Below are 27,854 nucleotides of genomic sequence, written 5' to 3'. Positions count from 1 at the left end.
CACCAGACTAATACTCTATGCCAGGCTAATTGATTAGTTGAAGATCAAAACTGAGGCGTAAAATAAATGTGATTATGTAGGCTGACAGCACTTAGTTTGGAATGAACCAAATAACAGAACAAAAGTAGGGCTCTGTGTGTATGTAACAGTTTGACTTATTCATGAATATAAACACACAGCAAATCACATTTGTGTCTAAGGTGTATCATTAGGGACCATTAAGACACTTACTGTAAGAACAGAAGTTAACAGAAGTTTAGCTGAATGGACAAGAAGCCTCTGTCATGATTTTATGTCACAGCCAACGGGGACATCTTCGTAAAGGAAGGATAACCCGCTCAACACAATATGCTCCTTACCACGACAATACACAAAACTCACAAAAGGATGAACTTCTCCTAGCTACTGGCAGGATTACACGTGTGATATTTCAGAAGGGCCTCCTTATCTTGTACACTTAGCGTTCCTTTTGTTTTTGTGTTGCTGTGTGTGCATGCATGCGCGCACCATAAACACAGTTTATCTAAGAGCCGATAGTGGGAACAGGAGAGGGTTACACTGATCTAATGTGGGAGTTAGATCTGTATCAGTAAACCAAATTCTGCGCTGAGTGGATTGGCTCCAGTCCACACCCTGGAATAAACCAGGCTTTTATCCACTGCACACAATAAGGCTGTTTAACATGACAATACCTGCAAGACACAAGCTTCTTATGAAGAGCCTTTCAAGCCTGCTTTAATGGTGTTTTTGAAGTGAGTCCATGTGTGTGTGGTGTGTGTGTGTGTGTGTATGTGTATGTGTGTGTGTCTCTGCTGTACCGTCTAACCGGTCGAACAGCGTTTTGAGTCACCTGAACACCTGAATGAAGAAATACAGAACTAGTTTGGCCAAGGGGAAACGGAGGAAGACTTAAAGTGAAAGGGGAGTGAACCAAGTCCACGCGGCGTCTGTCATGTCCGATTTCCTTGGTTTTTAACAAGTTTTTCTTTGGGCGGTAACCCCCGGTTTGCGTTGGCCGCTGCAGTGACAGTTTGTTGTCCCACTTTGGAAGGAGGCTGTCGCGGGACAGACGCACACATCTGTAAAAACAGACGCTCTGTCACAGCGACGCGGGGAGGAGGGCTGTGAGTGCCACCATGCCTGTGCGACAGAAAGGTAAATAAATATAAAGCTTTTTTATAATTACCTACTTGTATTTCCACTTCTAGTAGCGCAGTCACTCCACGTGTTGTGCCGTTTTTGAGAAACGACGGCGAATAAGCCACTTTTATTCGCTACATAAGGCTGCGTTGTGGGCGAAGCCTTTTTACGCACGAAGCTTCTCTGGAAAACGCGATATTTAACGTTGAGTTGTGTATTCATGCACGAGTAGGACTTATAGAAAAACCCCTTCAAGCTCTTACTAAATATTCAGACGTCGTGGTAAGTTCGGCGTGGATATTCACAAAGCAACATCTTTGGTCGTTTACACTGAAATGCTTAACTTTATGCTGTGTCAAAAAGGTCGTTCCCAATTATTCGTCCACTAATTCGGTTGAAGATACGGAAAGAACAACTAAATTGCATTGATTTAATCGCCACATGGCTTAACATCTTTCTGTACACGTATAAAGTTGAACGGTGACACAGTTTGTCCGAGTTTGACGGTGACATGTCACCGCTTCCGGTTTAATCAGCTGTTCATGCTGGAATGCAACGTTCCAAATTGGTTTATTATAGGGGCTTTAAATTCCTTGTCTTTCTACGTGATGGCATCAAGGAAACATAAATACATGGTTTTCAATTTAATATTTGTTTCCAGTGATGATTAGATTATTAGAAAAATGTCAATCAAAACTGAATATGCGTTTTGTAAACATATAGCCTATGTGCAGTTCGTAAATGAAATTGTATTGAGCTGAGGATGAACATGCACCTTAACCCATTGTAGAAGAAGAACAAGAGTATAAAACTATACCTGTGTCTGCGATGACTATATCAAGGAAGCCAATTTATCTTTTATTACCCCAGCTAAGACCCTGTGAGAAACTAAACCAGCTTTTAAGTGTAAACTTTTACTGCATCCTCCAGTGCATGGGGAATTTTTTGCCATTCCTGTTTATGGGAACTATAAACGTATTTGTGACTCCTTCATTATGTTGTGTTCAGACGCCCAGAGAGCCCTGGAGCTGCTCCAGCAGTATCGGGTCAAACTGGACCAGAGACAGCAGAACCAGAACCAGACCAAACCAGACGGGTCTGTGGAGGAAGACTGCCAGCTGCAGCAGTCTCTGGACAGAGTCATCAATGTCTTCCAGAGTCAGCTCTTTAACGCTCTCCTCGGTAAGAACATTAAACGCGGTCGGGATTTATTCACCTGTTCCCAGGACTTTACGTCTCCTTAAGAAGGGTACATAGACAAGGTGCTGAGTTGTTTGAGGTATTTTCTGTTGAGTGTTAGCCATGTTTAATTGCATCTTTAGCTACATTTTAATGCTTGCATGTGCATATTTTCTTAGACTATATTAAATAATCAAGATATTTAGCGATATTTATTGTCATGTATTGTCATGCAGAAGTAAGGGCATAATTCAACCGGATCACAAAACCGTACTTTGGAGTATTTGGACACACAGCTTCATTCAAACACTATTAATTTAAAATGTATGTGCAAGTTTATACCATGTTTTCATTTATTGGGATGCGCTCCTGATTAAGTTCTGTTACTGTACATTTTGCAAGTGTCAGTACCCTGATCAGAAATTACATTATGAACACCTTCCTAATATTGTGTAGGTCTCGCTTGTGCCTCCAACACAGTTGTGACTTATCAGAGAATGGACATGAGCAAGAGTGTCCTATGGTGTCTGGCAACAGGATGTTGTTAGTGGGGGGTCTTTAGGTCCTATGGGTTAAGGGGAGGGGTCTCTGTGGATCATCCCACAAAAACTTGCTCAGTTTAGAATCTAGTGTATTTGGAGGCCAGGTCAACAACTTGTGCTGTTCGTCATATTTTTGTGTGTGTGCCTGTGTCAGTCTGCATCCTGCTGTCATCAAGGAGTGTCATTGGGGAGGGGGTGCCTGGTCTGGTGTAAGTAACATCCACATGAATGCCAGGTCAAAAAGATTTCCAGTAGAGCATTGAATTGTCACAATATGATCAATGTTATTTACTTCTCCTGTCAGTGGTTTTAATGTTGTGACTGATCAGTGTATCTGTATTTTTCTGTAGTAGTAGTAGTAGTAGTAGTAGTGGTAACTGTAGTAATAATATTAGGCCTGCAGATGGATTGACAGAAGGATAGATCAAGAGATAAAGAGTTTGCTTTCTGTTGTGTACATATTGCATAGAAGCTGTTTGAGTCTCCTGTGACTTGTGGTGAAAAAACCAGAGCACACAGATGTAAGTTTGACATGCACAGTCACAGAGAACACAGAGCTCTTTGTGGACAGCAATCACACATCTTGAGAATGTGCGCAGTTTTGAAGAGTTAACAGTTCCGACACGTACGCATTGCTTTCTTGTGGTTAATTGTCGCTTCTTGAAAGGAAAAACACCAGCGTGTCTGATGTGGCCGATGTCAAACTGGTTCTGGTCCCTCATGCTTTGTGCCCCGCCCACACCTTTAGACTGACTGACTGAAATCCTTCTGGCGCTGTGCTGAGTGCGCGTGCATGTTGCTGCTCACAAAACACGAGCATGAGTTCCTGTTTTGAACGTAACTTTGACCTTCAACCGAGCTGTCTCTGGTGAAATAGTGCTGGCACTGTTTTGTTGGATATGCACTTTCCTTTTATTGATCCTTATGAAATCACCTACTTCTCATTTAGTAGACTATTTTAGATATCCACGGGTGTGTCTCTCTGTCATTGTAGTTCCATATCTGTGGCATGTTTTATTTTATGACTCTTCTCCTTTTCTTTTCTCACTAATTGCACCTCACTTTTTATTGCTTTTTATTGTGTCTTTATTGACACCAAACTTATCTGCAGCCTGAGCTCACAGTCATGTGTATGATTTAGGGCCTATCAGTTCTTTATGCAGAGAGGGGGAAGTGAAACCTCCGATCATAACAGTCGCTGATACACTCTGCACTAACTTCTTGAAAGGGGAACTTCTCCCTTTTTAAGTGGGGAAGCCCGGGATAGATACTCCAGGAGCGACTGTTTTAAAGTTACTAAGGTGCAGTACTCATTTGGTGGCGCTAGGTGTCGCCAGTGCACTGCCTAAGTTTCATATAGTTTTTTTATTGAAAAAAATAAGGACTTTTTGTGACCAGTTTGGAAGACGCTTAGATTACTTTCACAATCCAAAATTAAAAAAAAAAAAATGTTTATTCAGCTGTTCAGTTTACAATGATGAATGATAAAACGAAAGCAGCAGATCCTAAATATGAACTAACTACTTTACAAACTTATGAAAAACATGCTCATAAACATTTATGCACTTATTTTATTAATGTTGTGTTCAAGATGTACTCAATCCTTATTTTTTTTGCCATGTATCATAATCTCATTCAACAATCCATATAATCTGTTGTTTTCTCTACAGATATCCAGGAGTACTATGAGTTGACCATACTTGCAGACAGTAAGTGTTCTGTGGACCCGACACATGGGCCGGGGAAGCTCCCTGCCCCCTGTGACTCGTGTGCAGAAGCCTCAGCTCAGTCGCAGCCTTCCTCAGATCCTTCCCTGACCCCTCAGAATTCTGGTGTACCATCCAAACCTAAGCGGCTGATGCACAAAACTAGCTCAATCAAGGCGCCGGCCCCCCCAGTTCCGTCCGAAACGCCTGCTTCAAAGCCATCTTCTCCTACAACAACGTCCAGCCCAACTCAGTCACAGTCAATTAAAGTCAAGTACCGTGCTCCTCTTCCTCCCGTTCAAACCGATGTATCCAAACCACTGGCGGCAGAGACTTCTAAACCCTCTTCTCCCTCTGTTCCTACTTCTCCCCCGGCCTCCGCAAATAGTATAACGACCCCCACAGGCTCCTTAAAAACATCACAGAATGGAACAAAGCCGCAACTCACTGCCACCAGCTCTGTGGCCTCTACAGAAAGCTACACCAGTGTACAAAGCCTCTCAGCCTCTCCAGACCGCAACCTAGTGACTGTCTCAGCCCTCGTGTCCAGTACCATCCAGGGCCTTGTGTCTCCAACCACTTCCGACAAACTAACCCCCACCAGCAACACTCCTACCACCAGCCCAGGCTTCAGTAGAGCCACAGACGCGACCGCAATCTCTAAAGCTCTTACAAACAGCCAAGAGCCAGGATTCGGCAAAGTCAACTACAGCCCAAGCCCAACGAGCCCCAACCAAGGAAAATTTACTTTCAGCAGCCGCAGTCCCACAAGTCCTCCTGTGCAGCTAAACAAAGGACCTCATTTGAGGTATGCCTGCAGTCTTTAGTAAAATTTTAATGTATAAATGTTATTGGCATCTAAACAACAACTTATAAATCAAAATTTTGTGGGAATCAACAAGCAATAAACTAAAGAGATGCAGATGTATTAAATGCTTCACATAGTGAAAACATAAATGCATTGAAAAAATGAGAGATATATTACAACACTGCCTTAGGAGTTTGAGAATGTAGATGTGTAGAAAACAACAACAGTTTTCAGAGTTCACCTCCAGACTCCCTCCCTCTCTGATCTTTGTTCCCAGTCCAACCAGCCCTGGGCCAGAAAAAGTCACCCCCACTAGCCCCAGCCTTGGTCCAGTCCACTCCAGGCCAGCTATAAACCCACTGACCCCCACCAAGGTAAGACATCGCTTGTTGTTTCGTGTTAGCGTCTGAGGAAACCCGCGGGAAATCTCACTGCAGCCGATAGCAGAGCGAGATACAGATATTCTCCGAAGGTGGGTGATGGCAATCATTGGGCCTTTAGTACCACCAGGGCTGCAAGAGTCTGGAAAAGAAAGGAGCATTTATTTATTTAGTTGGTTTAATGGTGTTTATAGCTATGGTGACAGTGGTGTCCCATCCCATCCTTGGGAGGGCAGTATCTTGGGAACGCTTTGAAGAAATTTCTTCAGATTTGGCACAGACATTGACTTGGACTCAAGGATGAAATAATGATAATTCTGAGCATTATTGACATGGCCGTTGTTTGGACTGGTTCTGCTTTGCCCCGCTATATGTTAAGTGACATAGGCACTGAAATTACTGCTGAAGGTATGGGGTCGGGATCCAGCCATGAGACAGTAGTGCTAGTTTTATCTCCAAATGTTGCTCTTTCTCCATGTTACATCATGGTTTTAGCCATCTGTGTGTTTCCACTTGATCTTTTGGTGTCAACTTTGTGAATATAAACATGCTGTCACTCAATATAAGGTTTCTCAGAGTCAAAAGTCAAGCCTTCGACATAATTAATGACAGAGAACGTGATTACATTTCCCTGGATGCTGTTGTTCATGTTTCACATATCACTCATTCCTTGTGCAAATAGTTCTGATAGAGAGGACACATGTTTTCACTAATCCAGTATCTCTTCTTGAACCATGGAAAGGCTGCCGGTGGCTGCAGGAGGCAGAATTGGGTTGCTATGCCCAGTGTAGGGGTTTAGGATGTTCCACAAAAAAAACAAAAAAACATCTTCCCCGTCGTCCCAAGTAGCCACAAGGACAGAGTGTATCAAAAGTGAACAAAAAGTGTTTACAAGTTAGAAAATAAGCAGGTTGTCTATGCAGCGTGGCTGTTTGAATGCTGTCTTATGTTACATTACATAAAGTGGAATCAATTCAGTTCAGTAACATTTAAGTGTTTAGTAGAGTCAGCAGACTGAGCTCAAAGGGATGATGTAACTTGTCTTTGTCTCACATAGATAGAGATTGAATGCTTTCCTGTGCGGTTTGTGTCATTTGACCACAGGCTTCCACTGACTGTACACAGAGTTGCTTCGATTTGCTTCTGACAAAACGCATCTCAGGAAATCGTGCCGGCAACGATGTGTTTTGTCTTTGCCAGAGTTGTATTCTTTTCATTGCTGTATGAGCATCGGGCCACATTTGTCCTTCCATTTGCTTCCATGGTTCATGGTAACTTCTTATTCACACATGCTCTTCTCAGGTGGTCCTTAATAAATAATATTGTGGAAGCTAGGGTAATTGATTTACACGTACATTTTTCATAATAAGTAAAGAGTTGATTATTTTTTTGTGTAGGTTTGTAAGCGGCCAAAACGTCAATAACGCATATATGAATAGGATTATTATTACTGGCTTTAGGAGGAGTTGAGACCCAATAATGAGTCTCAGTATCACAGCTTGATGCTAACAGACTGACAACCTTCTGTTGGCATCAGAGAGCATCAGGAGAGAACCGACAACGTGTGCAGAGCCAGGAACTGGACAGAAGTAGAGCAGAACACTGCATATTTTTTGCGTTAAGCTAGAGATGTTGGTGTCGGATGCGGGTTTGTTACCACTTTCTGATCCTTATCTGCTCCACAGGACTATTATTACAACATGCTGTAGTATCCGTAGTATTTTTTTGCGTCTCGAAAAAGCCTAACGGAGTGAAATCCCATCTCTGTTTAAACCCTCAGGCTGCAGACGGAGCAAACTTCACTCGTACACACAGTTAAAGTTGAAAGTAGAGCATCTATTGCTATACCGGCGTTACTGTTCACTCAGTGTAACCCCCCCACCCCTCCACCCACCCACACTCCTGCCAAACAGAGACTTGACCTGATAAAACAGCAGAGAGTGGTGTGTGTGTAGTGTAAGTATTTGTGTGTGCGCTTATGTCTGCGTATACACGTCCGTCTGCGTGAGTGTTTGCCTGTGCATCCATGTGTATGCGTTTCTGCGCCTGTCTCTAGATGTTTGCCTGCATTTTATTTTTGTTTCTCGTGCGTTCTCGAGTTCTGCACGTGGGCCGATATATATTCTGAGCCATGCACTCTTCGAGGTCAAAATGTGGCTACCAGCTGCCATAAAACGAAGACAGCAGCTGGAAAACAAGAGGGCGGGCGGAGGTGCACCGGGACTGCTGCCATGTTTCCGAGTCGGCCCCTATTCTAGCGGAGAAGTCCTTCTCCGGGTTCTCCGATGAACGCGCAGGTGGAGATGACAAGAGAAAAGGAGGAGAGGGAGATTGAGGGATGAAAGAAAAGGAGGAGACCGAGACGGCGGAGGGATGCTGCTAACGGCAACAAGCGTCTGATTGGGGGGGAACGGAAAAGTTGCAGCTGGAAGATGTTATGCTGAAAGTTTGCCGGTCGGACTGGTGAGGATGGACTGCATCTGCATCCTCACTACCAAGGTGAGACACGGGAAGAGCACAGATTAGAGTAGAACAGAAAGGACCTGAGAGAATTGGGTGTGTCTGTCTCCCGTCAGCCTCTCATTTTGTGGCATTTATTAATCATTAAAGCAAGTTTTACAGAGTGTGTGAAGTGCCCGCTAAGCTTTGAATGTTCCACCCCGGATCTTTTTGCAGTAATCAAAATTACTTGATTTTAATGGAGTCTGAGGTCTGCAGTTTTTTGTCAATCCCATTGTCGCATCCAACTAAAGCATTTTCACAATATACTGCAGGTTTAGTGAAAAAAAAAGTCCACCAGCTCAAAAAGATGAAATTGAGGACAGGTTGCATATTGTACAGATGGCCTCCTATAATTTGTGAGTCAACACACTAAAAGGTGGCATCTTTGAGGAACAGGCTGTGCTGGTGAAACGACTCTAATGGGAATGCCGAGCTCTGCCGCTCAGCTGTTGGTCTGACAACATGTGACACCCAGAGAGGCAGGAAACTGGGTTGATGGGACACACACTTCAAAAGGCCGACTTTCTGGCTGTGTATTGTAGGTAGATGGCTCATGCGCCGCTCGCCTGAACGACTGACTAGTCTCAAAGGCGGGAGAGAAAACTTGGCTGTAAAACTAGGCTGGCAAAGTTATTATGCACATATGTGCATGCCTCAGAAATTAAATGCATGGCCCATATAAAAGCAGCAGAATCGTTGGAGGTCGAGACCAGGGGGTTCTTGGAGCAGCCTCACCGCCAAGGAATGCATGGTATTGTTTTAGGTTGGGCAGCCAAATTGTTACGGAAGTTGAGAGAAAAGTTACAATTTTTTATGTTTTCTTTATACCAGTCAAAAGCGAATGAGTTATTGTTTTGTAAAGTTACAATAATTGCCACAGCTTTTACATTCAGATACTAGTTGAAGAATACTGAAACATTTGTTGATAAAAAAACTAAACAAAACAAAAAACTGTTCAATAAGGAGAGATCCCTCTAGGTGGAGTCTCTGGTGTTGGTGGGACTACAGAGTTAGCAGGTGGACAATAATGAGATCTCTGATCAAGATTCCTAGGACAACTAGGTAGAGGGGTATATGTGGAGCTGGAGGAGTACATGACCAAAGGACTAGTGACGGATTTACAGTGATTTTAAAGAATGGGCCAGGGATTGATTAGCTCAGCAAACGCAGACAAATTGATGCTTGGACAAGGGTGGTGCTGCAGAAATTGAGAATAAAGTGATCTTGACTGCTTGGGCAAGAGATGTAGAGGTGGCAGGTGTAAGGAGCCTGTATTTATACCTCAGAGGAAAGGAAACAGAACATGTGTCGACAGATACTTGTTATTGCAGTGTCTTTTGATCTAATTGATATGCATGTTTGTAAGAAATACTGTCAGTGCAGATCACTCTTGTAAATTTCTATCCGTTGCTAGACTTTATATTCTTCACTTTCTCTTGACTGTCCTTCTATGTCCTGGACTCCACAACAGTTGTGACTTATCAGAGAATGGACATGGGCCTTCTGAGGGTGTCCTGTGGTGTCTGACAACACAGTGTTGTTAGTGTGGGCCTTTTGGTCCTGTGGTCGCCTTTGAATTGCTCCTAAGCCATTTCCATTAGCAATGAGTGTCATTGCTATGGGGTTTGGGTATCTGGTCTGGTCTAGGTGGGTGGTACATGTCTAATTAACATCCACACTAATGCCAGGTCCAAACATTTCCCAGAAGAGAATGATCAGTGTTACGTACTCTCCTACCAGTCATTGGTTGACATCCATCTATGGACATCCAAGTTCATAATCTAACTCCCCCGTGTCTCCTTTTGTTGTTTCTCACTACTGCTAGTGCATCTCCCACAGCTGCTCGAACAAGCATGAGCAGGTAATTTTGTTTCAGAATTATGCTTTTTTTTGTAACAGGGAAATTACAACTAAGACATTTTAACATGCTTCTGTCAAACAGTTTGTAATATTGAGACCAGAGGGAGAACCAAACCTGTGTGTTATTCCCAGAGTTTCCAAGCAAGGTCTGATGAAACCCTAAGATTAAGCAGATATATACCGCTTTCACATCCAAAATAGTGGATTGATATGGGATTTTCCGACCCGTGTCTACTTGCCTTGGTGTCCTTTCAGACTGCCAGCAGTCCTGGGTTGACCCCCCGCTGTGAGAGTTGCGTACCAGTTTTTTTTTTGTTTCCTCACTCTCATATGTCATTGCGTCCCCAACATCATCATTACACAGTTAAGCGCACTGGAACACTGCAAAGTAAACGGACAGCATGGTGTGTCCCATGCTGCTCCTGCACATCCTGTTGTTTATCTTATCAGGAGGTATTTTTTTTTCAACGCTTTCAGTTTGTTGATGACCTGCCAAATTCGAATAAAAAATTGTGTCCTGCACAGTGCCCAATATCTTCCACCGAATCTCCTCTTCTACTTGGATGCAGAGCAGCTCGCGGATCTCACAGTCTTGCCAGTGCGCTGCCATGATCGATAAAAAAAAGTGTGTTATAACGCTATAGAAGCTGCATATAAACACATGTATTCCCCCATCCGTGCGATTTCCCAAACATGACCCAGGGCTAATTCACGTATGCACTTCCGTTAATGATCGTGTAACAACACATTTCATTTGGGTACATCAACGTCATGGTGTAAATTAGCTGGACGTCACGGGGTGCCTGTTCACACTGCATCTGAGCCGAGCTGAGCCGATTAACTCCCGGGTCGACCCTTTCACACAGCACGAAAAACACCAGGGTCGGCGCGGGACGTGGGTCGATCCGGGCATTATAGAGTACAATGCACATTAGGGATTCCGTCTCACATTCATTTGGTTAATCTTGTTTATCTCGTTAAGATAATGGATTGAGAAAAGCAAGGGTGTTCCTTGAGATTACAAAACAGAGGGCGTTACCTAATCTCAAGACTGCTAAATGACAGAGTGACACTGTTTCAGTTCAGTCTCTCTCATCCTGTTAGATTAATTTCCTTATAAACGATGTAAAAGCCACATACGTGCTTATTGCAAGAAAGTAACTTGCAGGGGAGAAATTAATTACTCGTTTATGTTTGTGCTAAAGGGGAAATGATCACACCAGGACACGTTACAGATGCAAAATAAACATATAAGATCTCTTGTGTTAAAAGGCTAATCTTTTCCTCATCAAATCAATAAATGAGCCACGCACATTTACTTTATCAGAATACTCATACAGCAAACTATGAGTTTTACTCTTTATCGGGACTTGCTTGTCTGTCTTATCCAATCCTCTTTTCCTCTATCCAGTCTTAAATCCTCCCCTGTTTTTATCTGTGCACAATTGTTGTTTGGTGTCTGGCCTCTTCTGTGCATGAAGAGAGCAGGAGTCTCTCCTAAGAGGCTTACCTAAGTCGGCTAATAGACTTTACAGAGGTGGGGCTATTTTAAGATGAACAAAGAGGAGTAAAGAGAGAGAAACAATTTATGGAGAGACACACAAAAGACAAAGACAGAGCGAGAGAGGGTGAGACGGTAAATCTGCGGCTGCATGACAACATGTTTCCATTGGAAGCCGGAGCTCTGGCGGGCTGTTTTTATTTTTTAATTTTTAGTTTTTTTCCCGGCAAACTCCACGCTGCATCGTTCCACCGATCCATCCCTTTGCTCAACTCTCCAGCTGTCACTGTGATGTAAGTGTGAGGAGGGGTTGCCACTGACAACTTAATCAATGGAGAAGGAATGAGCGGAGAGAGGAAGAGGGAGAGAACATCCCGAGCAGCTGTAGGAAATTTAAGGGGCGAGAGGCATGCATCTGCAGCGGGACTAACACAGCGATACAGGACTGCTGTCACTTTGTTAACCTCTTGCTCTCCATGATCCACACTTTGTTATAAAGAACTGGACTAAGTGTGCGGGTGTCTGGATTGCACTGTTTGTAGTATCGCTACTGGACAAGCAGGAAAATGGACCGCTGCCAATCTGCGTTCCCAATCAATGTAACGTATACCATTTTATTTAAATACATTTTATTTTTTATTTTGTTAAATCTGTTTCATCACATTTTTCTACATACACAGATAATTTTATTTTTTTTACTTGTTGTGAATCAATCAAAAGTGTGGGTTTACATAGTATTTGTATGTGTACTTACTATAGGCAGCGTCTTGTGATTTTGATTAATCCAAAGCTGTTGAATTAAGAGGAATTAGAACTTGAGTCTAATGGCTTTAATGACGGCTGCTCGCCTTTGCTTCAATCCCGGTCGAGGCCATGACGTCCAATTACTTCTGCTCCAATCTTCACAGGCGAACAAGTCAACTGAGGTTCACTCAACTGACTAAAGAACACTACGCGCACTTATACACCTGAATACTGGCCACACAATGGAACGTGTGGATCTAAAAATGTAGTGACCGGAAGTGCTGTAACTTTAGCTGTTTCTCAGTCCAAATATAATCAAATCCAGAAGCCTTTATTGACAGCCAGCTCACCTTTTCAGCCAAGCATGTCTGGTTACCAGGAACTTACCGGGATCTCTGTAAATCGTCTAGTCTCTAAGAAATAAACCACTTATCTGACAGCCTCAAGAATGTGTTGCAGAAGTAGTTGTGTAACTAAAGTGTCATTTATGTCCAGCAGTTAGTTTACTGAGTCTGTAAGAATTTTTTCATCCGTCTATTGTCCTGTAGTAGCTAAAACCCAAATAAACTATTATGAACTGTTCAGACAGTGTCACGCACAGATACAGCCAGGGCAGGTAATCCCTTTAAGAAGATGACTAATCTCAGACACACGGACAGATTACGAGGCAGGGAGTTAAGTTGGTTTTAATTTAGTGTAGTCATCAGTTTTTTAGGAACATAAATGGATTTGCGAACCCAGCGAAAGTCAGTTTAGTTCAGGTCAGGCTTGTCCTTTTTACATAAGTTTAAAAATAAAAATAAAAATAATAAATGTGTGTGAGTATAAACTGTCTAAATACCAGAGCTGCAATTTAGGTGAAAAGGGTGTAAAAGTTGATTTCTTAAAGGTAATATTTGGACATATATTTAAATCCAATAAGCCTTAATTATATAAGGAAGCAACATTCAGAGTTAAGGGTTTTCAGTGTTTACTGCATTTGTAGGATTTTCATTAATATTGTATGTATCAATCATACAGACATTTATGTAGGGAGCAATTTATGCATTTATTAGGAATTCATCAAAATTATTATTATTATTATTTTTTTTTCCCGTTCCAAACTGTATCATCTTAAAGGTTTGTGTGACAAGTTTTAATCTCTGAAAAATATTCTTAAATATTTTTACTGACTATTTTGTTCATTAAAGCTGCAAAACCTGGTCCATGTACAGCCGGATTTTCCAAGAGCTTGTGGTGACGAAAATGTTCCTCGTTCCTCTGAAGTGTGGTTTTGGTGTCATCATCCTGCTGCAGTGTAAATCCACACAGATACAAACCACAACTTGTAGCGTGTCTCTGAAGGAAGGAGTGCTGCTTCTGTTTGCTTAGGGAGTTGATTTTGTGTCCAGTGTCCAACTCCTTGCTTGAATATTCAGCTGCACTTGTTTCACTTTGGGTCCTGTCAAGTGTAAGAGGAAAAGGGGAGGACATAAATGCAAGACAGAGGACAAATTAGAAAGGATGAGGATACAGGAAGGGGGCTTTAATGAAATCTTACAAATCAAGATGTATTGTGATGATTAGCGGGTCATCCAAAAATAGTCCAAGTATTCCAAAAATACAAAGAACCAGGAAACACTGTGATGCCAAAGGAGCACAGGCTACGAAATGGACTTATAGATAACTGACAAAGGACTTGGGGAAAGGCAGGGCTATATATACACACAGCTGATGGTAGTTGAACCCAAACTGAGGTAAATCCAAAACTGAGAACCTAATAACAGAAAAAAGTCCAAACTCAAAAAACAAAGTTTCATTCTCGCTTTGCTTTCTTACATACTGTTGCTACCATAGGGCGGCGCAGTGGTGTGGTGGTCAACACTGATGCCTCACAGCAAGAAGCCTCACAGTGATTCTATATTGGCCGTAGGTTGAATGAATGTTACTGCTATACATCTGGGACTTTAATAATCTGTGAATAAGACTTCTTCATTTAACTTAGATTAGATTAGATTCAACTTTATTGTCATTACACATGTACAGGTACAGAGCAACGAAATGCAGTTTAGCATCTAATCACAAGTACAATAAGCAGTAAAAAGCTGGTACGTCTTAGCATTTTGTTTTCGTTTTCCCTCCTGAGAAGTAGTTTATAGACACTAAACAGACTCTAAAAATCTTTCTATCAACTATCTTTTGCAGCTTTGAGCTCTTTATTGTAACGTCTGCATTTATGCATTAAGTTGCTCTTACGACCTGACGTGTTGACCTTCTGATAACGCGCCCATACAACCGATCCAGTTTCCGCAAAGTGTTTTAGGGCCCCATCATGCACAGACTCGCAGACCCTCAGAGAGCTTCAGCCTAGGCCTGCATTTATTCTTTTACTTACTTTCTGACACTTAGTTTTGATGTGTGCGTGTTTCTTACACTAGTCAGCAATGTTCTGCTAGAAACTTTAGGTGCTGTCCCACTTACAGCAAATGATCGGTGGTTGCAGGTTGATTAATTTAAACATAAGTGGGGACACAGTAACTGAGCACTGCTTCAAGTGAAGACTGCAACTCAAGGAGATCGGATCTTTTTCACAAAAATACAAACACGGTCAAAACCACAGAACCTATTCTTCATGTTATATAATAGTTTGTGTTTTTTTATGTCATTAAAACTTTATATAATCCCAGATTTACAGTAGTCTCAGACTTTTAGCAAGTACTTAAAGAACTTTTCCCCCCTTGATACGGTTCCTGTGTTTCACCACATGGTGGCACTGCACTCACGGTATGATAAACACTATAACATGGCTCTTAAACTGGTGTTGTGCAGTGACTTGACACGTTCTTTATTTAACTGCACTTGACATTAATCATTAATAGTGAAACATATTTATATTCGGCAGCAGATATCGGGCGCATATTTTTCTGCTGCACAGCCGTTATTCGTTTGAGCTGCGGCCTCTTTTTTTCCGTCAAACATCGTCTCAGAGACGAACAGAAGAAAATTCACTCGCGTGGAAGCTGAACACACAGCTGGTAAAAGCCGATCACGTTAAAAACGTTGACGTATTGAATTTGTTAATTATTTTTTTAATTGGTCAGCATGTAGAATGGAGAATCCACCACCACTGCCTGCTAGGGAGTGTTTGAGGTTACCGCACACACACACACGCACACACATACACGCAGCATAGTTATTTCTGTGCTGGCTGACCTACTAATGTTAACATGTAGTGCATGCCTGCTAGGCTCATGAGGTAGCATCCTCTCTTCCTCCCCCCTCTCTGTCTCCCTCTACCTCTTTCTCTCTCTCTACCCATTTGTTATTCATTCCTTTCTTTTCTTTTTCTTCCTCCCTCGTCCCTTCTCCTTCCCTACTTTCCATTCTGTGATTGTTTCTCTGTTTCTATCATGTGATGCTATATTTATATCCGCATTATATTTTGTGAACCGTGTCATCTGGAGTGCCCGCGGCCATTCCAGATGTATGAACGCATGTGCGCGTTTGTATGTGTGTGTCAGCGGGGTCTCCATATGGTTCTTGCCAAACATGCAGGGACTCACTGTGCAGTTAGATTATCACAGAAGCTGAGACCTCTGGAAGTGACCAGCGCCACAGACTCACTGGCTTATTCTATAGGACTCTATAAAGTTGAGCTTGTTGTGTGGAAGCGGAGGCTTAGGCACATGAGAGGAGTTAATTAATCCACAAAAAAAATCTTAATTATATATTGCTTATACATCTGCACTTTTACATCTATTGCTCCTAGTAGTTTGCTTCAGTTTTTTTTGGTGAAGTTATTCTTTGAAATGTATAAATAACAATAAGAAGTCAGTAATGTATGCAGGCACACTGATGAAGGATCCCGTCGTTCCTCTCACTCTCACGTTCCTTAAATTGAACATTGAAGTTTCACATGTATGTAGTTTATTATTCACCTTTCCAGGAAGAAGTCCCCGCTGTACTCAGAGTAACCTTTCATCTCACTGGATTATTTATAAGCCTTGTCTACCTGCATCAACTTCTCCATTTCACTGGTTCCTCCAGGCTCGGATCTGTGCATCTTTTATCTGTTTTTACAGATTTCCTGCTTTAACTATAACCGGCGGCGTCTCCCTTAATTGTGGATCGATTACTTTATCTGTTAACTCGTAGAATGGCATCAGTTTGTTTCTCCGTATCTTTTTTTATGTGATATTTTCCTCCATTAACCCCAAAACTGCACCCTCCATCCGTTCGTCTTTCTCCCGCATTGTTCCACTCTCTCTGTCTCCCCCTCTACCGTGCAGCCTTGTTTGTTTTCAAGTGGAGGTGAGAAGGCAGAGACAACCGCAGAGAGACTGCTGTGTGTGTTTGGGTCCACGTTTCTGTGTGTGTGTGTGTGTGTGTGTGTGTGTGTGTGTGCGTGTGTGCGCGATGGTCCAGATGGCCCCGGCCGTCAGCTTCAAGAGCCTGAGTTCGCTTCGAGTTGTTTGACTTCCTCTGCCCTTAATCTCCCACGGGCCTCGTCCCCCTTCAAACGTAACAGTCCCACAAATTAAACATGCTGCTGCTCAACAGGATTAGTTGATCAGTTGATCAATAAGAGATAATTGTGTGCTGTTTTATTTTTGGAGATTTTTGAGTTGTTCAGCTTTTTAAGTGTAAGAATTATTTTGTCGTATATAATAGTAAACTGAAAATACTTGAATTTTAGACTTTAATGCTTTACCTTGACTTTTTGGGAAATACTGTGATGGTCAAATTTGCACTATTATGCCACATATTACACAGAAAGTTGATTATTTAAGAAGATGGTTCGCATATTTTTATGCTGCAGTTCTGCTCTCTTTTGTGTCTCTTTTTTGTCTGCGTTTGTCCACATAGTTGAACAACCACTGTCAGTGTCATCAACATTATGAGACTGATGCAGTTATATTTTTGCAGCTGAATATTTTATTGTTTCAGTGCATGTGTGTGACCATCACCGACCCTCCCTGGGAGCTAGTTTGTTGGTCTCTATTGAGTGGAGTGACCTTGTGTGGCAGGGAGGGCAGTGCTACACCTTAGTGAGTTGAGGGGGGGAACAAAGGACAGAGAAGGTGTGGAAGGATGGACAGGGGAAGGCAGGGGAGGCATGTGGTGCTGGTAGGAACTGGTGGAGTGTAGGATCCTCTGCTTTCCAAGTCACCTCACTAAGGATTGAGTGGGTCCAGGGGGTTTCTGCGTAGATCTCTGGGAAGATGTGAGAGTCCAGGAGGGTAAAGGTGTCTGAATAGGTGACCCAGTCACCAAGAACCACCACAGCCGCCATGACACACATGGCGGGTGACAGCGAGCACCCCATCCAACCAAAACCATCCCCTCTATTATCTAGAAAGTCCTGTGTCGCTGTATTTTAACCTGTGAAGTGGTTTTGTGCACGAGACCAGGACTTTTTGGTACTTTGTTAAGTTTAAATGCAGTTCTGTTATTTGATCTAAAGCATCTCAGCTAGTATGAACGGGACAATCTTGCGAATAGGGCGGATGCATTTATTGTTGGATTATCGGACGCACAGATGGTTTTTACACTGTATGTGGTTGGGGGCCACGTGTGGTTTTAGAAAGACTAAGTGGCAAAGTGCCACAGCAGTTATGTGTTCAGATGTCAACTGAACAGGTCACCCCTGTAGTGTGTGTGTGTGTGTGTGTGTTTGGAACGATCATAACTTGTGATGTAACTGCCACACTCATTCACTCTTTATGTCTCTCCATCTCCCCCCCATGTTGTATGTAGTCAATTCAATCCCCACTAGCCCGTATAATACCGTTCCCACACTCCCCCTTCTCTTCGCTGTGTTATACGGTGTATGACTGTGCGAGAGGCAGAGCGTTACTGCAGCAGGAAAGTACGAGAAGTAAAAAGAGACAAGGAGACAGGACACGAGAGAGAGAGAGAGAGAGAGAGAGAGCAGGAGAGGGAAGGAACAAGAAAGAGTGTTTTAATTGTCCCTCTGCCTCCGTGTCCAGGTCTCTTCTCTTTCTTTCTCTTCTATCTGTCATTGATCTTGCTGTGGAGAGGCGGGCCAAGAGAGGCAGTGGAGCAAACCGAGGGAGAGCGAGCAAGGCAGGGGGAGAGAGAGAGAGAGAGAGGGAGAGGGAGAGAGGGACATAGATAGAAAGAAAGCAAGAGTGAGAGAGAGAAGGGTAGCGATAGAACGAGGGAGGCAAACACTCACACAGATAGACAGAGAGGAGACAGAGGACTGGGACTGCTGCTGCAGAGGAGGACAAGAGAGACCACATCCATACTGGCACATACACACATTCATTCATGCACACACACACAGACGGACTGACCCACACATGCTGACAGCAACAACACACTAAAAACACACACACACATGTGCTAACACATTCTGACACGCGCGGGCCGACAGTGACCATGTTGCTCTCTGCGTCCTGACCGGCCATGAGGATTACACTGATGAAGATGATGATGATGATCATGATGATGATGATGATGATGATGATGATGAGAGCAATGAAGAGCGTGAGGGAGAGGACGCTGGCCTGCCACAGCTGAGGACCGTAGCCAGGCGGAGGGGGGGGGGGAGGGAGGGTGGTGGTGGTGGTGGTGGTGCGGTGGGGGGGCAGGCAGAGTGGGGGATTGTGGGACAGGATGGAGCGTGGTTGATGGAAGGCGTGCATGTGCATGTGTGCGTGTGCATGCGCGTGTGTGCACGTGTGTATGTATGTATGAAAGTGTGCGAGCGTGGAATGTGTGCGTGAAGGCTAGGATGCCCCCCTAGCGCGGGACCAGCTAGCTAACGTTAGCCACATGTTGTGCCACTGCAAAGTAGCATGCACCAACAACACCATATCTCTGATGTTTGGATGCAAGGTAGGTTTGTCCGCTTGTGTTTGTGTTTGTGTTAGTGTGACAGAGTGACAGCGACATGCATGGGGTGGGGGGGGGGGGCGTAGAAGGACAGTGAGAGAGAGACACTGACTAAGGCACATTCTGCTGAAGGAGAGGGAGAGACAAGAGAGAGAAGGGAAGATGTAGTGACTAAGCTTGTTAAGGAGCTCATGGTTTGAGGTAAAGTAAGGTGAGAGTTTGTAGCCAGCAGGAGAGCGCGGGAGTGCAGGAAGGAGTGTGCGAGAGCGAAGCAGACGCGTGTCTGTGTGTGTGTTAGGGAGGTATAGATGGAGATAGCGCGGGAGAGGAAGCTCAGTTGAGACTTTATATTACAAACTCCGGAGCCACTTTATCTGCAACATCTTCATTGCAGGCCCCGCTGCTGCAGCCATGTGACCTGATGTTTCGCTCGTTTTAAATTCATCGGCTCAAAGTTATTTAAGTCTTTCGCGCGTACAGTAAATGTCCACATAAAGGGTGTGAGCGTCAATATCTATCAATATCCCAACACAGATGATGAATTCAATTTCATGCTCTGCTATCACCAGCATTTAAATCTTAGTTTGTTCTCCGGTGGCCGCAACTAATGCAAGCGTGGCTCCGTTATTGACTGATATGTATTTTTATTTTTGTGATTTATTACTGATTGTTTGCAAATTAATGTAAAACAGGATTATGAAAATATTAGAAGTGCATTGTTTTCAGTGGTTATTTGCTTTCAGAATAGTTTAATCTTAGATCTGTAGCTTAACCATTAAAAATGATTTCTGTTTCTGTTCAACTTCTCCATTGTTATACTGTCGTATACTGTCACATCAAGAAGGTGTCATTTTCCCATTTGTCCCTTTTGTTTATTTTAGTCTGGATGTTGCTTCCCAAATGTGTTGTTGCACTTGTCACACTGAATCCCTAAATCGCAGTGCTTGCGAAATAATTTATGATCAGCACAGTGAATTGCCTGACAGTTTGCAGTAGCGGATAAGCGGCTATGTTTTCTTCGTGTGCAGCCATTTGTGCTTGTATTTGCATGTTAGCCGAGTAGAAAAGATTCCAACTTGTCGGCCAACTAGTGCTTTGGGAGTCTGCCTGTTCTTGTGTTTGCGTTGTTTTTCCCTCCACACTGCAAGACGGTGTAAGACAGTGGGAAACTCTGCGTTGGGCATGCAGCAGTTCTCATGTGTGTGTTGGCAGGTAGGACAGACTCTAGAAGTGAGCGTAGACGGGCTTATCGTCTACGTATGAATGTTAAAGATTCCCAACCCTGGCGGTTCTTAGGCATCCTTAACCCATTATTAAATCAAACCCACCGTATCCCTCACAAGTGCTAATTGCATAACGTCCACTTGTGCTAAGAGAACGAGCTAAAATTGGAAGTTGTCGTCTTGCAAAGTACTCTGAAACTGTTGAGTGGAAAATCAACACATGAAATATTAAAGTTCCGCCCCAGCGCTTAAGGAGGGAGAGCCTTTGATGTGGAGGAACTGTTGGTACACTGCGCTGCATCTTTGGATAGTCATTAAACTCACAGCTAACCTAAATAAATGACTTCATTATGAGGTCATAAACTTGTCTAAATAGCGCAATAAACACCCCAGACCTGATCCGGGGGAGCGATAGAGAACGTGAAGGAAGTTATTTATAGCTTTTCGTCTTTGAATAATGAAACACTGAGCCTGAGAGAAATCAATGCACAGCGCTGTAATATAAGAGGATACAGAGGGATCATCGGACTATGCATGTGTGCATGCTCGGGTTATGCAGTTGTCCAGTTCAGCGGTTAGGCCACACTAAAGTGTATGAACTTCACTTCTGTCCTATTAGATCACCTCAACATGACAGCCTGTTATATAGAGGCAGGCCGAGAGACAACTGTGGAGCTCTAGCGAGAGACAGAACGAGTCAACATGAGCGTGAGGCACGCTGTGAGTCGTAGCTTTGTCCTCTAGAAGAGTAGCTGAAGAGGGTAACAAGTGAGTTTATCCTAATGTGTGCTGTACGGCAGTTTTAAAGAGATAGTGGTTTGTTACCATCATCCAGTTGCAGGCAGGGAATTTATGGAAGGGATCGTGTATTTTTTTTTTACATTATCTCTATGTGAATACTAAGTTTTGGTTTGGTTGCACTAATCTATAAAAAGCTTTTAGCGTGCAGCAGCTGCAGGAACTGTTTGTATTTACGCTGCCTTCAAATTGAACTCATGAACTTGTGGTTACCACATGGGACGGGTTCTATACTCTAAATGCTTACCAGCAAAACGATAACATCGTCTGTAAGTTTTGAGAGCAACACAGCTGACACCAAGGATATCAGTACTTTACGAATATGAATTAAAGAAACCGCTATACAACTAAATGAGTAAGAGGTCAGACCTTATCAAAAATGTTCAGTTACGAGGCTGTGAATACGACAAGAGTGGGATGTTCATATCGACTCGTGAACACAGTGAATTTGTAATAGTGTACAGTATCAGGACTAATCTATTCCACGCTTAGGTGTTTCCAGTATGGAATTCTTTTCAGATAAAATACGGGTTCAGGGTTGAGAACTGGTTCTTGATTCATTACCGGAAATGAAGTCCATTAGCGTTCATCGACATATGCATGTGAATTCACGCGACTACTGTTTACTGTGTGGTGGACTGTTGCCAGCAGGCGAAGCAGCACATATGTTCTGCGTCTGCGTGCTAGGAAATAAGTCTTTATGCCACCAGGTGGCAGTAGTTTCAATTCGTCATTCAAAAGAGGAAATGCTGCAACAGATATATAAAAAAAAAGCTGGCGACAGAGAGCCAACATCGTTTTTTAGTGTGTCACAACTCACAGAAAAATCCTATATCCTGCAATATAAAAGTACTAGATTTGTATAGTAGATACAGTAATGACAACCACAACGACACATAAGCGTAAAACTACATTCAACATGTGTATATTATAACAACAGTGAGGAAACACATTTTCCTTTTCCTACAAAAACAATTACAAACTCTCTCATTTAATCAAAAATGACTGGTGGTGACAGAAAAACCGGACACATGAATAGGAACTCTGTGAAGCAACGAGGAGGGCATCTCTTTCACACTAGAAGGAGAGCTACAGTACATTAAATCTTACCTTGCCGGCTACGTGTCCATATCTGAGGCTGTTTAAGTGCCTGAGAAGATAAATCAAATCCACCTTAACTAGGTCAGACATTTGAACACATTCAAAATAGATGAATCTGTTCCACTATTTCTGCTGAGGCCCGTGAATTTTTTCTGGGGACGCTAAGAAGTCGCTGCAGAAAACAGCGCTCATTTGAGATTTAAATTCTTATATCACAAGATATTCGTGACAAATTAATATCTAGTCCCTGCTTCTCTCAGACCTAACGGTTCTGAAGAATATATTTTCATTCAGCTGTGTGTGTGAGACAGAACCTCCCAGTGGTGCACACTCATGTCATGTTAGTGACAAACATGTCCATTGACGTCGTATCAAACCATTTGCACGTGTCGTCGCTGTCACTTTGTCAGCTTTCCTAAATGAATCTGATCATCAGCTGTTCTCCTGCCAAAAAACTCCTTTTGTGCTCGAATCCAATAAACCATGAGACAGAGAGTGTGATGTTACGGATGGAGGGAACGAGAAAGAGAGAAAAGAGGGAAAGATGAAGGCACGTGTGTGTGTGTGCGCGAGAAGTTCCTTACGGCGGAGGATCCCCTGCTCTTTCATATCTCACCAAGCGTGACTAACGCCTGGCTTTACTCTGACACACACACACACACACACACACACACACACACACACACACACACATATACATGTACCAGGATGCTGAATCTGCTCCCAATCTAGTCACGTTTCTCTGGCTACGCAAGACTGGCTGACACACTAACACATGACAGCCAGAATGTGCATGCGTGTCTTTCCAGATGTGTGTGTGTGTGCGCGCGCGTGTGTGTGTGTGTTTGGTCGGTGGGCTATCTGCAGGCACAATCCTGATTAGGGTTGCTCTGCTCTTGATAGTCGAGCAAGCAGAAAGAAACACACAAATACACGTCCGGTGATGTAAAAACAGACATATTTGGCGTCGCTGTCCATTCTTGCATTCATTCATTCATTCATTCAGAGGTGCTCTTGTGCTATGTGTAAATTAAACACCAAATATAGGATTATAGCTGCGTGTCTGCAGCGCGCGCACACATACTGTACGTGTGCGTGTTTGAGAGCAGAGGGCAGCAGCAGCAGCAGCAGTGTTGTGACAACAGTGCGAGTCAGGGTCTCTCCAGGGTCTTAGTGCCTGGCCGTTCGCTCTCTGCTCTCAAGATTATTTTGAGGCTTTTCTCGCTAATTAGCAAGACGACCGTGAGTGAAAAGATCACAGCGAGAGGCGGGGAGGAAATGAAACGTGCTGACGGTTGTGAATCGGGGGTCAGATAGGCGCGTGTTGTCAGAGATGTGCGTTCGCTCCCAGTCCCGGTACAAAAAAAGATGAGGTGAAAGGATGCAGCAGGGGTGGGGAGCGCCCATGCAGCCATGTCTGTTTGAATTCGCAGGAATTAGCTGATACTTTTCTGTGCTCTCCTGTGCAAAGCAGTCGGCCCGGCTCCCTGCCCCAAAACCCAGTTGCCAGAATAGATGCAGCATCTTACTGCTGCCCAGATGACAGACAGACAGACTGCTGCAGGGTCAAACCTAAGTGTTTTGATGAATTGTGCTTGCCGTCGTGACATAGTTAAGACCATGTGTGCATACATTATGATATCTTTTGAGTACATCAGGTTTGATGTTTAATTATTCGTGACAAGAGAAAAACCAATAACAGTGTAATTTAACAGGCGGGGCAAAACGTTGAAATTTCTCTAGTGGGAAGGAGGTTTAATTAATACTGTAGGCTATGTAGTTACTGATGCAGAGACACAGAGGAAGCTGTATGATAAATCACAGAGCCGCGGTTGTTTTTAGAGTACTTACTAGGGCATTGTATTGACTTACTACAATATCCAAATGCCTAACCTAAGGCCACTTCTAACCTATTTACACTAAACTAAATGGTAATGCTTGTGGCCGCCATTGTTTTGTCACCAGAATGCGATCGTGAGGGCAGGTTTTTTTCTTCTATTAATTAATGTACATGGAGACTCTGGTTTTCTGTCGGCTGCCTAGAAGATAACAAGTGAGAAGGTCAGATGTCATATTAATGGGACTGACTGTCTGGCTCTCTACAGGGGAGGTGAATCCATCTCATCTCTAAGCTGCAGGATAATTAGTTTAGCTTTGCTCATTGTATTCTCAGCTCTGTAATGACGAAACAATAATCTCAATGGGAAAGTATCACCGCTTGCCGTGATCTAGGTAACGCCCCCCCAGGGCAGTTGCTGTATTTCAGGTTTACAAGCCAAGGCACTTAAGCCAAGGCACTTATGCAAATGAATAGCCATATCTGCATACATTCATACTTTATAATTTGGTTTATGAATACAGCAGGACATTAAGTACCCTCACACTTACTGTTACCTAATCCGCTGTGAACCTCAGCTGTGGACAATTGACTTGATACATTTCCCACAATGGCTTTTTGATCACTGTTTATTGGGCCGTTGTGTAGTATCGCCATCAAAAGCATTACGCAATGTTCCCATAGATTTATAGTTAAGATTCTTTAAATGGATCATCTCTCTCTGATAACCGGTCTCACTCATCTGAAACCTTGCGTGCAGTGAGTCCAGAAACAATCTTATCATCCTGGAAATTGTGCCATGTTTAAATTTAAATTACCAACACCTACGTTGTTACATTGAGCTGTATTCTATTCACAAATATCCAGGTTTCTGTTGTTTATACAATTTCTGTCTTATTTATATTAGAATTAGTTTATTAAAGGAATAGAGCATCTCGGACTCAGGGAATGGAAAAACTAAAGGGAACCCTAATGAACTTCCTAATATGGTGTAGGTCTCCCCTGTGCCTCCAAAACGGCTGCAACTCATCAGAGAATGGACATGGCTCTTCTGGTGGTGTCCCGTGGTGCCTGGTAACAGGATGTTGTTAGTGGGGGTCTTTGGGTTCAGAGGAGGGGCCTCTGTGAATCAGGCTTGTCCCAGTGCATCTCACAGATACTTGATCAGTTTGGGCTCTAGTGAATCTAGTGTTTTTTTGAGTTGTTCCTAACTTGTTTTTGTCTACGTGCCTGTGTGGGGGTGGCTGCTGCCATCAAGGAGTGTCATTACTATGGGGTGGGGGTGCCTGATATGGTCTAGGTGGGTGGTGCATATCTAAGTAACGTCCACATGATTGAATGCCAGGTCCGAAAGTTTCCCAGCAGAACAATGAATTGCTACAAGATGATCTGTGTTTTTTGTTTCACCTCTCAGTGGTCATAATGTTGTGGCTGATCAGTGGATATGATCTGATATACTATACATATATATATATATATGCTATAATAAGTCATAACATATTATTGGGATTCTGGTTCTCCCAATAAAGTAAATGAGCCCTTTCTTGCTTTTAGACATGTCATTATGTTATTCAGAATGTATTTCTTGTCTCGTAGGTTGGCCTTACAGTTGCTGTAACATTTCAACAGTCGTATTGATTATGATGTAAAAGTGTACAGTGGATTCTCTTTTTGAATGCTTGTTGATGTGATCAGAGAATCAGGGAAACGGTCCATTTGTCTCAAAGCTTAAGAAGCCATCTGCTTCTCTCCATCGGTACCTCTCCTTCCTGCCTGGTTTACATTTAAGACGATGAAATACCGCTGGATAAAGGATTTTACCTGGTTTCACCTCATCCGTTTACTTCCTGAACGGGTTGATTGTCTCTTTTCATTCAGTGCACAAAGGCTCTTTCGCCTCTGCTGCTCAGCGGGCCGAGCTGCACACCACGTAATCTCATACATTCAAAAACTGGCCAAGGACCCGACGTCCCTCCCCCATCAGCTTCACCAGCTCCCTCGTCTGTACTGTGTCCAGTAAAGCAAAAAAAAAAAAAAATCAAATACTTAAAAAAAAATAAAAAATAAAAAGGAAGCTTGGATTGTGCATTAGAATGGGGGAGGATGGGTGGGTGTGGGGGGCTGCTGGACGTGAAAGGGAAAGAGGCACAATGAAGGTAGAGAGAGATGAGTTATTCCCTGAGGCAGCCGTGTCTCTCGCTCACTGTCCCTTGCATCTTATTTTTGCCTGGAAACTTCTGTTTCAAGTCCTGCGTACGTGTTTGTGTATTTGAGGAGAGGAGGCTCAGGAAACAATTACGTCCATGCTGTGTGTACACCTGGACTGGCCCATGCACTGACACACGGAAACTGCACGATGAAAAAAATCTCATTACACATTCATGTGCGCACACTCACACTCATGTCCTGCTATGCTCTTTTATACCAGTTGCACTAATGCTTCCTTCTTTTCCAGCTTCAATAAATCTTTTCTACTTCTTAACTTGTCTTTTAACAAACCTCCCTCTTCTTTTTTTGTCATTTCTCTCCTTCTTTTTCCACCTACCCTTCCCAAACCGTCTTCCCTTTCACTCATTTGCATTTCCCTTGACCTCCCACCTCTCCTCGCATCCGACTCCCTTGTCACTGTAGAAGTATCGGTGTCAAGAAGAAGAAGGGGCGTCACCAGGCGCTCCGAAACTCCACCAACACCCTTGCCATCAGCACCCAATGGGAATAGCCAGAGAACTGAGGGATGGAGGGACCTTGGGGAGGGATGGAGGGACCTTGGGGAGGGATGGAGGGACCCTGGGCAGGGACGGAGGGACCTTGGGGAGGGACGGAGGGACTCTGGGAAGGGACGGAGGCTCCTGGAGAAGAGACGGAGGGCTCGCCGGCACCATGGAGAGAGAACGGGACCGGTCGCTGGGGAGGGACGGATCTCTCGGTCGCCACGGTGACCTGCGGGGTGCAGAGCTGGTTCAGGTGGCGGAGCGGCAGCTGTCTCAGATTCAACACGTTCACGGATACGTTACTCATACGCACATCACGCCTGCTCAGGTAACCGACCGTGGCTATCTGTCTCTGTGGCTTTGCATGTCAGACACATCACGCATGCGGCCCACTGACGCCGTCAATCTGTTCATCGTCACATCAGCGAGCCTGCGCCGTCTACCTGTCTATATACCTGTCTACCTGTCTGTCTGTGTTTTACAAATACACACACCGAGGTCACTCTTACATCATGTCGGCTAATGAGATTACCAGTGCCTGCCAATCCATGAGTCAGAAGGACCTTGGCGACAAATGTGCTGATGTTTTAAGACACATATTAGACATATTAGACACAAGATATTATGTGATGCATTTATTCATAACCGGAGGTAACAGCATCATCAGTTGATGGTAATTGAAACCACAGCGAAGTTATCCTGCTGTGTTTAGAAATTAAAGATATTAAATACTGAAGACTAACTTTGTCAAATGATGGCTTATTAGTGGCAGGTTTGGTAGGATTTTTTTCCAGGGAACAAGGTGCTCAATGATGGGATGCTAAGATGTGACAAGAGTGTAGGTTTTGCATCCTCACCCTATGCGGTCAGGTTAAGGCAATGAAAAACAGTATTTTCAGTATTTTCTAAAAGCTTGTAGTTGCTCAAATATGACAACAAAAAAAAAAAGCTTTTATCAAGCTTTAGCTACTAAGAGTGAATA

The 27,854-nt window shown here is 43.4% G+C and overlaps 1 protein-coding gene across 5 annotated transcripts in view; it reads left to right on the top strand.

Annotated features, from left to right (window-relative positions):
• The first annotated feature begins 852 nt into the window (after positions 1-852).
• LOC125009066 (discs large homolog 1-like protein) overlaps positions 853-27,854 on the top strand; it is a 101,210-nt gene continuing 74,208 nt past the window's right edge. For 2 of the 5 annotated variants that reach the window (XM_047586614.1, XM_047586612.1), the window contains exons 1-2: positions 18,960-19,205; positions 26,793-27,200. In XM_047586614.1, coding sequence (XP_047442570.1) covers positions 19,143-19,205; positions 26,793-27,200 — 471 coding nt within the window. In that variant the 5' untranslated portion in view covers positions 18,960-19,142. Of the gene's footprint in view, positions 1,156-2,148; positions 2,323-4,531; positions 5,376-5,652; positions 5,750-11,730; positions 12,218-18,959; positions 19,206-26,792; positions 27,201-27,854 lie in introns of those variants that run through there. The other 3 variants (XM_047586610.1, XM_047586611.1, XM_047586613.1) reach the window with 3 other exon arrangements.

The sequence above is a fragment of the Mugil cephalus genome, chromosome 6 (assembly GCF_022458985.1).
Source record: "Mugil cephalus isolate CIBA_MC_2020 chromosome 6, CIBA_Mcephalus_1.1, whole genome shotgun sequence".
Classification (NCBI taxonomy): Eukaryota; Metazoa; Chordata; class Actinopteri; order Mugiliformes; family Mugilidae; genus Mugil; species Mugil cephalus.
Note: the sequence above shows the minus strand (reverse complement) of the source record. Positions and strands in the feature narration are given on the sequence as shown.